At 36.1% G+C, this 14,095-nt stretch overlaps 1 protein-coding gene across 2 annotated transcripts in view; it reads right to left on the minus strand.

Moving 5' to 3' along the window:
• The window catches only part of LOC146148479 (dynein axonemal heavy chain 6-like), a 66,232-nt gene that overhangs the window by 34,179 nt on the left and 17,958 nt on the right, over positions 1–14,095 (minus strand). For both annotated transcript variants that reach the window (XM_083387851.1, XM_083387849.1), the window contains exons 11-26: positions 13,356–13,410; positions 12,870–13,005; positions 12,504–12,678; positions 11,933–12,060; positions 11,441–11,585; positions 10,936–11,190; positions 9,624–9,773; positions 9,398–9,526; positions 4,678–4,833; positions 2,402–2,503; positions 1,986–2,082; positions 1,552–1,691; positions 1,194–1,286; positions 847–966; positions 500–663; positions 219–393 (exon numbers count right to left, since the gene is read on the minus strand). In XM_083387851.1, the coding sequence (XP_083243977.1) occupies positions 219–393; positions 500–663; positions 847–966; positions 1,194–1,286; positions 1,552–1,691; positions 1,986–2,082; positions 2,402–2,503; positions 4,678–4,833; positions 9,398–9,526; positions 9,624–9,773; positions 10,936–11,190; positions 11,441–11,585; positions 11,933–12,060; positions 12,504–12,678; positions 12,870–13,005; positions 13,356–13,410 (2,220 nt within the window). The remainder of the gene's footprint in view (positions 1–218; positions 394–499; positions 664–846; positions 967–1,193; positions 1,287–1,551; positions 1,692–1,985; positions 2,083–2,401; positions 2,504–4,677; positions 4,834–9,397; positions 9,527–9,623; positions 9,774–10,935; positions 11,191–11,440; positions 11,586–11,932; positions 12,061–12,503; positions 12,679–12,869; positions 13,006–13,355; positions 13,411–14,095) is intronic.

Here is a 14,095-nt window from a genome sequence, read left to right on the forward strand (position 1 = left end):
TCGAATGACATTGCAAGCTTTGTTGTATTTTATATTCAACTATAGTTAGACATTTTACAACACTATTCTATAAACATTCGGTTGGTTTGATTTTAGTTTGTTTAACATTTTGTTGATTCACAGATAAAAGGTTTTACATATAGCAAGGTAACGTTGTTGGAACAAAAACATACAACAATAAACAAATCACGGTACATAAAAAAATCAACTAAGTGTACTTGTGGGTTTCTGGTCTGGGCTAAAATCTCGAGAAGTTCGTCGTTCGAGAGGAAATAGAATCGTGAAAATATAACCCTCTTTGACTCCAGGTAAGCCTCCAGACACTTCTGGATCTGGTCCAACAGGGCGTTGTTGTTCTGGAATTGCTCGACGAGGCCAGGTTGAGTGGAAGCTCTGAAGAAAACAGTTTTTTATAGATAAGTTAAATGTAGTTTTATTACTCGGCGATTAACAATATTCAACATTAAAAAAAAGAAAAGAAAAAACAACATGATTTAACCTCAAAGCGTTTGGCAGTCTGTTGACTTTTCGCATTATCTCCTTCCATGACTTGTCAACGGTCATAAACATCTTAGCTTCTGCCGGTAGTTGGCGCTGTATGTCAGGGGCGCTAAAGATCGATTCCAGGTAAAGCCAGTTGCGTTGGCAAGTCAGCCATTCGTCCTAAAAGTGTAATTATCAGAGTTACTTGTAGACTACCAATAAAATGTGATTGGTAGGACGATAAAAACGTGTCCAAAGTATTGATGCAAGTTTGACAATTTTAGTTCCATTTATAAGTTTAACTTCTTCGTTTACGGTTAATGTTTTAAACCTAAAGAGAGAATTATCTAACTCAACCCTTACCAGAGTATCGTTCATCAAGTTCAACTGTCTCTGCCAATCTTCGACCTTGTCCTTTATCGGACCAACATACCGCGAAGAAGCAATCGTTGCCATGGAAACGCGACTGTCGTCAAGTTGCACCTGTCGACCAAAAAGTTTGCGTACAAAAAGGTTAGGATGGCAAGAGAGCGAATAGAAAACATTAGATGTTTCTTATAATTATTTAGGTATCTTCGTTATTAGCCGGATTTTGAAAATTCAAAAACAATAAAACAAAATGGTAAGACAATTGATATGTTTGCTGTGACAGAAAACATGACTTCTGCGTGTAACAACAACAGATATATTTGTTAAAATGTAAGATGAACCTGGATGTCGTCCGTCCCGCCAAGGATAAACACGTCCTTTGAATCTCTGTGATGAAGGACAGAGAATTCGGTGGTCTTCCACGAATCTTCAACCTAAACACCAAAACTAGTTGCTACAAAACATGTAATCGTTTGTTTTAAAACACGAAACTGAGTTGGATTTATTTAAAGCTAAGGTTGATTGCTTTTCGGATATTTTTTCGTATTTAACGTTATTTTATAACATATAAATGCGATGTTCTATCTTTTTTTACCGTTCTGCAGCTTTGCCGGTTAGCACAAGGTTTGCCTTTCAAGCACTTTGGAATAATTTTTTTCCCCTTATTGTCCGAAATCAACTATACACAACTTGGCCCACCTTTTTAAGCATAGTCTCCAGCGATGCCTCGCCTGAAGCTTGGCCGGAAATTCCTTCGATTTCTTCGGCGTTCTCGAAAGTTCCCCACTCGTTAAAACTACGAAAAGTGAGGAACTCTGGCTTGTCGTCCTGCCCAGTATCTGTGGATTAAGTAATTAAAGATTAATAAATCAAAGTACTTTGATAAAATAATTTTAAGAATCGAAATAAATTAATTAATTATTAATCGTAAAGTGTTTTAAGGTAAAACAAATAAAAATTCCTAAAATAGAAAAAAAACTATATCATTGTATTACTTATTTAGATATCATTTTGTCCTATCAGAAATGTCATGCTCTTTCTTTTTATGTTTTTTTGCCCAAGATAAACTCTTAGATACATGAATGCATCTTTGACTTGATCAAATAAAAAAGAATAATGAAAAATAAACTCACTCTGTCCGGGTGAAAGCTTTTGTCCGATTACGTTTTCTATCAGCTCCCAGTGGCGAGTCTTGAGGAATGGATTACGCAGGTTCGTAATTACTGGCATCTATAAAGAAGGTGTTTTAAAATATCACTACTTCTAATTAAAAGTGATGTCGGTCCGACGATCGGCAAGTTAGTATACTGTCATATCTATGCCAAATAAATTATTAAAATTAAAAATCGTAAAAATTAATTATGTAAATCATATTTACATCTATTTTTGCCTTAAAAAAACAAATAAACTTTTAATTAAGTATATCAAGGAGCTGTTTTGATTTAGGAGTACGAAGTTACTAAAATAACACAGAAAAGTGGAATTAAATGTGGTACAACTTTAAAGAACTGGAATTGTACGAAACAAAAATGCGACACTAAATGAGTACCTTGTCTCTCATATCGTTCACTTTTGTTTTTAAAATTGGTACAACATCGTTAGGGGGGAGTCCCTTTTCCAATTGATGGGAGTATTTCGCATACTTTGCCACCTGAGAAAATTAATATTAGCATTAAATTTATTATCATTACTAAAAAAAGCAATATACCAGTTTGTACTATAGGAAAAATACCAGGCGTTGTTCAGGGTAAATAGACTATTACCTGTTAAATTCTTTTTATTTATGACGTTCGCAAACTTCGATGTTGGCAAAGTTTAACTGCGTAAATGTTTGTTTGACCCGAGTTTCATTTGCTATTTTAGTGTGTAAAGCCCGCTTTGGTAAAGTCTGGTCAACATAATTACAGCTACAAGTTGGCAATGTGTTAGGTAAAAGCAATTATAGTAATTGTCTGTTTGTAAATCTCACTAACAAAGCTTACAAAAATTATTGTTGTTGCATTACTGTAAAAGATTAATCTATAAAATTTAGCAGACAAATAAGGAAATTTGGTCGCCTACCAGGAAACGTCACATTAATTGTAGTGTCTAGCACTAGGACTATTCTTAAGTGATTGTTTGCAATAAAATATCAGAATTTCATACTAAATTTGCATTACACCTAGCAACTCTGTTTAGGCTTACTCATTTGAAAATGCCGTTAATACTAGCGCTTTATCGGTTAAGCAAATGTGCTTTTGAAAATTGAGGTAACCGGTCCGTGAAACGATTTTTTTATTTTTACCGGTCCGCAAGTACTATTAGGTAAGAACCTAATAAGAATGGAAATATTTAAGAACCAATAAAATATTTACCAGTTCATTCTTACTCGTTGTTCCTTTGCTAGCCTCATGTTTATAGCCGATAATTTAAAAATAAATGTGACAATTACCATGTTATAAAAAACTGATGTTACAGATATAGCGTAATCTTCGCCGGAGAGATAAATAATGTTTTTCAAAATGGCTTAAGTTTTTTACTTATGCCTAAACGTTGCACTACGTTGCTATACACGTACTGCAAATATAACTTTTAAAACATGCGTTTTTTTGCACTTCATGTTAATCGCAAGGCGTGTAGCCTACATTGTAAAAAAAGCAACGGCGTTGGCAGTCCCTCTTTTCTGCAGTTTTAGAAGCGCCACTAACAAACAGGAGAAGTTGCGCGCACACCCTCGTAGAAGCGACGTCACACTGTGCGGTCCCAAATAAAATCCATTACAGAGTACCAGAAGCGAACAAACCGACCGACTGGACGACAAACCTCGACAAATATATCTCTTATAATGAATGGCAAAGTTTGACCGCCAGACGGCGGACGATTGTCTAATGTCTATGCCATAAGTTCGCCGGTCGGTCGCTGTCAGATCGAAAGGGCAGACAGAGCAAGGTCATCGTCGCCTAAGAAATGAATCAACACATATTCAAAACAGTCACGGATATAAATTCGATAATTTATAACAAGCCATCCGATTAAATGACGCTTGCACACAGGCTAAAGAGTGTGACTCCAACTGTGAGGAAGCATTTCGTTAACCCATTTCAAACACAATCAGCAAGAAAAAGTCAAGGGACGACCAACCCAAATGCTATATAACAACTTAGGCTACATGCTTCCTATGACCGGCGAAAAACAAAAAACATCTAACATGTTTTAAAATGTCTATCCACCGAACGTGTAGCGCAACGTAGTGCAGTGCTTAAGGATAAGTAAAAAAATAAGGTTTCAGTTTGTTAATGATTCCCGATCGATATATATGACTGATTTATTAAATTTTTAGAAAGTAAGTGCATTATTTCGTTGGTTAATGGCTGTATTTCTATATACGTGAAGAAGTAAAACAAGTGAAAACACGTTAAATAGAATGCTAGGCTATTTTATAAGCAGGGGGCCAGAGGGGTTAAGAGCCTTTAAAAGGGGGCCACGGAGCATAAAAGGTTGAGAACCACTGTACTAAACCATCCCGAGAATGATGTGGTACCGGAAGTACGTATTTGTTAGGGCCGGCCATCGCCTTCGCTAAATTGTAAAGGTAATACCACTACAACATTGGCCGTATCCTTAAAAGGTTTTATTTTAAGTGTGTATTTCGGAGACTTATTTTAGATACAATACGAAACATTGCCTTTTGCTTACATGCTAGAAGTAATTTTTAAATCATAAAAGCACCTAGTCGACAAATATACCAAAATCAATGGCCATCCATAATATGAATCGTTGTTTGTCCACTGTTGCAAAAAAAATCAGACGGACGTGGCAAATGTAAGAGATGTTTCCTATTTTCACCTGCACGTTCATGGCTTCTGGGTCGAGCGTCTCAAAGTTTACGTCGAGCCAGGACTCGTGCATTTCGTCCCACTCGTCCAGTGAGTTCCAGAGAAGCTCCTTAAGCTTCAGTTCGGCGTGAACTTCCTCCAACTCGTCATACTTGGTGATTTCGACCTTTGAACGTGCAAAAGATACATAAAAACAAAAAATGTTTAAAATAAATCCGCTAATAAGAAACTAAATATGCAATAATCACAAGAACTGTATAAGTTTGTAGCAGAAGTCCAGCTGTTATGATAATGCCTTTGACAATCAAGTGAAAAATAGTTTACAAGGAAAATAAACTAAAGCATTACCAAACACGAAAACAGGATAAAAACTACATTTTAAAATCCGTCAGAATATTACTCAGTTTCCAATTACTTTATACTCTATTACAACTTTGGCAAACCAGTCAAAGCAAATTTTTTCTGAGCAAACCTTCCTATAATGCTATAAAAGTAATTTATGTTATATTTTTTAATCTGTCTCAGCGTATCTATTTCTGTTTATTTAAAAAGTAAAACAGGAGCCAAATGAGCGTTTAAAAGGGGATTTACTTGAATTGAAGTGAGACATTCAGTCATATCATGTGAATCTCCGACACAATCAGCAGGTAACATATCGAAGGAATATTTTCCGTTTAACAATGTACATATTTTCCGCTGACCACGAAATGCTTACCGCAAATTTATATTTCCTATTGTACCGAGCATAGCGCTACATAACTTACGCTAAGCGACTAATAATTTATTAGGTTCTTAAAGCATATTCCTAGAGTTTGTTTGACCATGTAATTTTGGAAGAGGTAAATTTATACGGTATACACTTCACATGGCCGAGTTTTCCCAAGTAGAGACAACTTGCATGTTTTATCCGAGTTTTAAACTAGTTTGTAAGCTGTTTACAGAAGGAAACGCTGCGAATTTTGCCTAGTTTAAAATTAGAACTATATTAATTATTTTACTTTTAGGCCTGCGTGCCTAAAATTACAGCCAAGAAGTGTGATAATAAATTATATTTTTACACATATGAAAACGTTGAAGTTCGTGTTATTTTTTAGCGGTTACAGGGAAAGAATGTTGCGTTCACCTGGTCTAGCGAAACTCAATGGATTAAAGCGGTTGATGCTTTATTCCTTTAACTGCGATAAGATCGTATCGCAGCGCGGAAAAACATGAAATTATAAAACGAAAACGGCGATGGAAGAAAGAAATTTTCACGCTTTGATGCACATGATTAAGTAGACTAATCCAGACTTCAGTATGCTATCTAATGCGAAAGGCGGCAATGCCAGACATGTTCGTATTTTAGATTTGTGCTTCGTATTTAGATTGTGGTCGGCGCCACAAACGATAAAAATTTATAAACCTTTAAACGACAAAATTTGTAGAGGTTAAATAAGTTCAAGTCAAGTCAGTTTTTTTAATCTCGATAGAGATTTTCTATTCTTTTAATCGCAAAAAATGCTTCGGATAATTATGTCAAACCATTCAACCAGGTCAACCACTGGGTTTATTGGTCAATGTTCTGCAATATATTTGAATATTAATTGTGGACATGGAAAATGTGACAAACATTTCAAATGTTTTTTATTTACATTGTATTTCACGGTTGAGAAACCCATACTAAATATCAATGTAGCTAAATTTATATTTTTGAGGTAGTTGCAAAATCGCCAATTCAGGAAAAAGTCAAATCTTACACTTTTTATAAGCTAGTAATATTTTAGAGATGTTTTTGTTAGCTATTTGCCTTATTTTATCTGTCATATTTCTAAACTAAAGCCACTTTTCTATAAACTGCGTTAAAAGTTTTTGCTAGCCTAAACTAGTTTGGCAAGACGGCTGAAAACGAAGATGCATGGTTAGTGAATGAAAATTCTAACAATAGCTAAAAAAAGGTACTGTGAATAAACACTTTAGGTATGTGATGTATACGAAGCTAATTATTGTTAATATTAAGGCAGTGATGTCAAATAATGATGTAAGCACTTAACAGTATACATTAGTAAGATGATAAGCGATTTATTCTAGGTTTATTCTGCAAAAAATAATTGTAATTTACGTTTTTCTACTATTTAACAAAACCTACAATTTATACCACTATTATTAACCTTGTTAATCGGCTATTCTTAAAATCTTATTAAACAAAACCTGTACTGTTTTATCATATTGCAAATGAAAACAAGCGACCAAACACTCACAGATTAACTCGTGCCCAGGGCCGTAACTACCCCTGGCACCGGTTTGTAAATTGTTTAACTAAAAACTAAACGTAATTATTTATCTTAGAATCTACACCAGACCTCGGCAACATACGGCCCCCCAACTTTTTTGTTATTGGAAATTGTTTGGGGGCTTCGCGCGAATTTCTTCTGTCTTTCTCGTATGTTTCACGCGATTTTTAGGTATTTATAAACAAAAAACGTCCTCTGCACTGCGGCACTCTCTCAAACGAAAATTTAACAAACTGTTTTATATCTTTTTCGCGCTTCGGTTAAATGTATTCTGTCTTTAAAATATGAACGAAATATCGACCCTTTTGCCAGATACCGATTCAAATTTTGTCAACCTACTTTACCTAATGCCATGCTGTGTGTTTCTCCCGATTTATACCTTTAATCTGGGTAACTTAAAGCCTCAAAAAGCAAAAAAAAAACATCGTTTGTTTTTGTGCGAAGTGTTTACGTATTTTAACCTTAAATTTTTGCTCAATGCGCCCAACAACTTGATAATCGCCAATATATAAAGTAATGTACGTTGTTTATCTGTGCTCTATGCGTCACGTCCACCTCTAAATATCAATTAACGTTTGCTTCAAAAAGTATATAGGTGCAAATTTTTCGCACTTCGCGCTACATCTTGTCACTATTTCTTTAAATTCGACTTACATTGCACATTTGCGCACAACTCCAAACGTAATAACAAGTTCGTTTGCTTATTTGTTTTATAACAACAGAGTTTGACGTCATAATCCGTGTATTTGATATCCTATTTTTCACCCGGCCCGCCACAACATTTAAGTTTCTCATGCGGCCCGCGGTAAAAAATGATTGCCCACCCCTGATCTACACATATAATGTTTTTGTGCAACATTGTCGTCAATACGCAAGTCATTTTGTATTGGCCTACGGAGAGCCTGTACTCATGGAACTTATGTAATTCCAGCACTTTTCAGGCTTTTGATTTTCTTCTGTACGAAATAATGCCATTAAAAAATGTAAATTAATGTAACATGTACGCTACAGCACATAGCTGCAACCACTTTTCGGAAGTGAATTTATTTATTTGGTTTGGAGCATACTACATACGTGGTACTATTAACCGCTTTTCGCGTGTATATTCACAAATAGAAACAAAAACGGGTATGGGTCAACACAAAACTATTTTTTTACTATTTGAACAACCTAAACAAAAAATCGTTCGCGTTTCGTGTCGATCCTGTTTGGCTTGGTATTCTGTTTTACGCCAATGGATGGAATTGTTTAGCCCCAAGACGCCCTAAATAGCATGACACTCCCACATAAAAGTTTTGAAAAATTAACAAATTCCACATTTCTGCACTTTGCGGAAATGTTTTCCAGTTTTTTAACATCTACCAAATATCGAGAAGTAACGGGCCCATTTGAATTACACTTTTTGTGAACCTAAAGTGGAGAAACGATCAAATTTATCACGTATCCTAAAAGTATTGCAATGACACCTTTGTTACTGTTTCTTAAATGATGTTTAGCACATCTTATATCCATTTTTTACATCTTATCCAGGCGTTTCAACAGCATACATAATGTAGCAGATAGCCTGTCCACATTCTGTGGCAGATGTACACCCGGGATAAGCAATTTTTGTGCACACCTGTTTTGGCTAAATTACATATCTAAATTACGGAAAAAGGTCAAGTTGTGTTAGGATTTCGAATAACATGTGTGCATAAAACGAGTGACATCTCCACACCTCACATCTCGGCGAAAAGTGCCATAAAATACAGTCTGGTAGCATGACAGTGAATTTATCTGGCCTAACAAAGAGGTTCGCAGATCAAACAGACAAAAAACTTGTTATTCTCATTCTAAGAGTGTGGTCTGTTACTGTCATTGCTAAAAAAGCAACGCACCCATAAAATTTGAAATTTTAGAAAAGGCATGCAGTCGTTTGTTAGTAGAAAGGCAAAAAAGATGACTTAATCCTATTGAAATAAGCCGCAAGACATATTATTCGCACTTTGCTGAAACATTGGTAATTTCAGAAACATTGTTTTTGTGGTGAGAAAAGTAAGGCAATTGAAAAACATGGGTGGCTTTAAAGTGAAGTTTGTATCAGGACTCCAACTCACGAAGTTACGGCCCTGCTCGCGGTGCTAGTGATAGCAGTATACTTACAATCCAGAAAGTGTGAAAATAGTGGGTTTCATGTTGCTTATGATATAAAAATATAATTGTTCGCTGATGATACAAATAGCGAAATTAACATTGTAAGAATAAGTTTCCACTAAAAGTCCATATTTTCTGACATAACTTAGAAAGAAGCAATATTGTATGCTTTTAGACCGGGAAACCTACGAGAACCGCTATATATAATATATATTGACGTTTTGCAATCGTTACAATAAAAATAACGTGCTGTCAGCAAAAAATACCAATGCGGCTGTTGTACTATATCAAGTTAAGCAGGCCTGTTTAAAGATGTTGGACACATACCTTAAACTTCTTTTGGTAGCTTTTATACTGAAATGCTCTCTTTTGCAAATCGTCCATTGACGTAATCATCCTGTTGATGGACCCTTTTACTTTTTCTTTGTCAGATTTGATGTCAAGAATGAACGGGTCCTAAAATGGCATTATTTTTACTGGGTTATATGCCCCTGAACTTGGCCTTAACGGCAGTTGTAAAATGTAAGAATCACAAACATATAGCTGGTTGTACCTGCCCTTCTTGTTTGATACCCTTGACTTCTTTGCCGAGCTCTGCAATGTCCTTATCCAAGTGATTGCAGAACTTGTCAATGTTTGCGTCCCTCTCTGACACCGCTTTGTCGATGGCGTTGCGCACGTTGTGGATAGACGGACGAAGAGTCTAAGTAGAACGACAAGTGATGCTTGAACAAACTTTTTAAATATTGGCCATTGTAAGCAGGGCTGGGGAGCCGGAGCCGGAGCTGGAGCCAGGAGCCCGGAGCTAAGCATTTTCTCTGGAGCCAGAGCCGGAGCCGGAGCCATTGTTATTATTTTTGTGGAGCTGGAGCCGGAGCCATTTTTATTATTTTTGTGGAGCTGGAGCCGGAGCCGGAGCCATTTTTATTATTTTTGTGGAGCTGGAGCTGGAGCCGGAGCCCTTTTTATTATTTTTGTGGAGCTGGGGCCATAGTTTGTGCTAAAGCTAAGAAATTATATTTTGTTCCATCTCCAACGTTAGTTAGCCAAAAGCTTTTTTAAAAACTTTTTAAAACTTGCCATTGAATAAGTGACTGGTGGCACCGGAGCTGGAGCCGGAGTCATTGGGTGTGTGTTTGATGGCACCGGAGCTGGAGCCGGAGCCAAAGGATTTGAGTTTTACTACTCCGGAGCTGGAGCCGGAGCCAAAGGATTGAGTTTTACGACTCCGGAGCTGGAGCCGGAGCCATTTAATAATTGCCTGGTGGCTCCGGAGCTGGAGCCGGAGCTAATGCTATTTTACGGTGGCTCCCCAGCCCTGATTGTAAGTTAGTTGTAAAACAAACAAACTCCAAACTTTTCTACTTGTACAAAGCTTGGAAATGGGTAGATTTTTGACTTTATTTTCGTCTTTAACAATTTGTACCTCTCTGACAAGCAGATTTTTGATTAGTTTAACAAGGGACTATAGTTTTTGGTCCATTGTGTACAGAAAAAAAACACTGTCATTTCGCACCAAGCTCTTTTAAGTCAATTTAAAAAATAAACACATAGGGTGCCGCATTAAAGTGGACATGGTACAGAGTTTTAAGTCTCCTTACTCTTAAAATTGCCTAGCGCCAAAATGATAAAGTTTTCCTAGTTTTGGGAATTGACAAGTCTGCAGATCCATATTTAGGGGACCAGCTGAAAAGGGGCCCCGACTGATAAGACTTTGATTAATTTACCCTGTGTGTCAAACGCTTTGCAATTAAACATTCGTTTTGTTGATTGTCGAAAATCGTGCTGGGTACCAACGCGTTTCAATGTTAATATTAACTTCATAAAGTCCACTAGGATTTCTTTCTTTTCGGTATGTCGGTTACCTTGTACACAGCGAAGTCCTCGGGAGGTGTCGGGACCTGATACCTGTCTATCAGGTCGTACATCATCACCACAATGGAAGACATTTCATCCAGAGGCTCAATCCTCTCCTGGATGTCATCGAGGAACGATAGAGAGTCCACGAACTCGGTGGTAGACGCGGGAACCATCTCCAGCTTGAACTGAGCGTCTTGCGCTTCTGAGATGATGGCGTCCATCTGGCGCTTGGACAGTTGCGGCAGGAGTTCATTGATCGCCTGGATAGGAATGGAAAGCTAAAGTTAGGTCATTACCTCTAATATTTCCTTCTAATTGTACCTAAAAAACACTGTAATAAATCTTTGATTTTTAACAACCAAAAACTGAAAATACCCCCCAAAAAGTTTATTGTATCTAAAAAACCTTTGAACTCAAAAACCAGCTTATATAACTTGATATTTAAGTTTTACAAGGTAATGGGCTTTAAAAACATTTACTAAGCGTAAAAATGATCGCCATTGCGGTAACCTCAAGACAGCGCAGTGGGTTGGGAATTAACTGCTCCTTTAGTTTTGTGGCGTCGACCAGGAGCATTCCAATTGGTCTTTTCGTGTGAATCGAAACTGCAGACTTGTGCTGAAAGTTGTAACGATCAAGAGACTCGGAGAAAAAACTGTAAAATAAATAGTTATGCAAATCGCCGACAAAGCTCAAAACAAATGTGATAACAAATCTTGGCAACACCTAAAAAATTATAAAAATAAGGAAGTAAATGTGATGTATTAACTAATAGTAATCTCCATGCAATTTTGAAATAAAACTAACGCTTATGATGATGATAATAATATTAAAATAAGAATGTGCTTTTTATATTAACGTTATATCATCTAATTAACCGGTAGCCTTAATGCACTTTTAATATAACTACAGGATTCGTTGAAAACGATGTGCTTTAACATAGTAATTTCATTCTCGAACTTCTACGCTGCTGAGATAAAAAAAAACAGTATAATCACTGACGTGACATCATGATCTTCAGTTTTTAGTTTTTCCAGATCAAGCAGCTCGTTGTCGCGATAAAATTCGTGAAAGTGGGAGAGTGTGTCGGCGTACACGTCAGCAGAATGAAACGCCTTGCTCGCACATTCCTGAAAAGGGTTTCTTTATTATTGACAATGCCTGAAATACCAATTTTTTAAAATACATTCATAAAGGTATTAAAACACAAAGAAAATTGTAAACACGCACAATAAAACAACAAAAGTTTCAAAACATCTGTAAAAATTGAAGGAAGTAAAATTAACATTTGAATGGCATACGTTGACACACATTTTAATCCAAACTACAGGGTTAACCATCTATCCGAGTTAATCGGTACTGGTTAATTACAGTTGGAGTATATACCTTGTTGCGTTACCAGTACTTTTTTGAGTATAGTCAGGAGACAATGATTCGGAATGGAGACTTAAAAAAAATATGTCAATGCAATATTATAGAAAACTTTGTTAATTTAAAACAAAATAAATTGTTTTATGTCGACGACTCAGCACCAAACAGTAAAAGAGAAAAAAAACTGTGGTTTAATCCTGACCTTTATATTTTCGATGAGACCCAGCAGGTGTCGGTCGTCTTCGAACATGGCCGACAACGAGGGACCATCTCCACATGTTTTCTCCTCGAACTTGTTGTTGATTATGGGACGGGTGAAGGCTTCAAAGTAATAATCGGTGACCAGATTGAGGACCGATAACACCGTATCCTCAAACCTAGAAAAGGTAAAATAAAGCTTTGTCAAACGGGGAATCGTTGGTGGCTTATAAACAAACAATTTTCCCAACTGTATCCCGTTAACTCTTCGAACGCTATTTACTAATAAAAACAAGTTTTAGCTTATTGAGATTAATCAGTTTGCAATCAGACGGTTAGGTTTTGAGATGAAACGCAACGCAAAGAGCACCTGGTGATAACGTCACCGAGTATCTCATGAAAATCGTCCGCACTTGGAGTAAACGAGAAATTGTGAACGTCCAAGTCAAACTCGGTGAGAAAGAGTGGGGGAAGCACCGGGGAGTCCTCCTCTTCGTCAAGTGTTCCTATAAATCAAAAATAAGGTGAGTTTAAAATCGACATGCTCTTACATTTATAAAATTCTACTTTAGTTACGAAGAATTGAAAAAGTTTAGATTCAAAATTGATAAAATGTCGATGAGATGCCAGTACAAAGATTCTTATATTTATTGAAAGTACGTACTTATACGTTTTCGTTTGCGTTATTTTATATATAAGTCGACCAAACAATTTTGTTTTAATAGGGCTTGCCTTTATCGGAAAAAATTATAAATGGAAAATAAGTCGTATAGTGACAATGTGTGAAGATAACACTTTTTGACGCCTGTAAACAAACGTATACGATTAACAGTTAATCCTCGTAAATATAAGTTACCTGCAATAGTTGATATCGCAGTTTTACTTTCTTCCACTTCGACGGGTGCTTCCTCCTGATAAATAAAACAAATAACCTTTGTTTAATTTAAATTCTTTGACATACTAAGAGACTAAAAATATCTAAAAATAAAGCTCTTATTAGTTGAGAAACAAACAAGCACACTTGCCGTGCACAAATAGATTAAAATTAAAATTAACTGCCATACGCTCTAATTGTTTTAATAAGCAATTAAAAATATTATCTAGTTGTCCGAGTCTACTGCCAGTTTCTTGCATTTTCTCCGTGATAAGACTTTTTAATAAGTTGTTAACGAAAACCAAGACATATATGTTTTAAGTTTTAATGAAATTTGTTGTGTTTTCAATTGGACTAGTTGTCCATTATGTAGTGTTTTCAGCATAGTTTACGAAAGCATTCAAGCGAAACTCTAATTTGGTTGTCTTTGATTGGAAACCTGTATTTTGATTTAGCTACAAATCAGTTTGTTTGAAACACATATTTACATTGTATGTATGTATTAATAATTGGAATGTTGTTTATTATTTCATCTAAAAATGGGTATATTAACGATATATATTTAGAATTGCTGGTTACTTCATGATATAGTAAATATAACAATAAAAACTGGCACTGGCTTAGCACAACAGGGTGTATGGCAAACCACATGGTTGTACGTTAAAAAACTGGTGCAAACTAATAATTCGTATCCGGTTGCTTTTGTTTTTCGTAAACCTTTG

The sequence above is a fragment of the Ascidiella aspersa genome, chromosome 4 (genome assembly GCF_963924565.1).
Source record: "Ascidiella aspersa chromosome 4, kaAscAspe10.2, whole genome shotgun sequence".
Classification (NCBI taxonomy): domain Eukaryota; kingdom Metazoa; phylum Chordata; class Ascidiacea; order Phlebobranchia; family Ascidiidae; genus Ascidiella; species Ascidiella aspersa.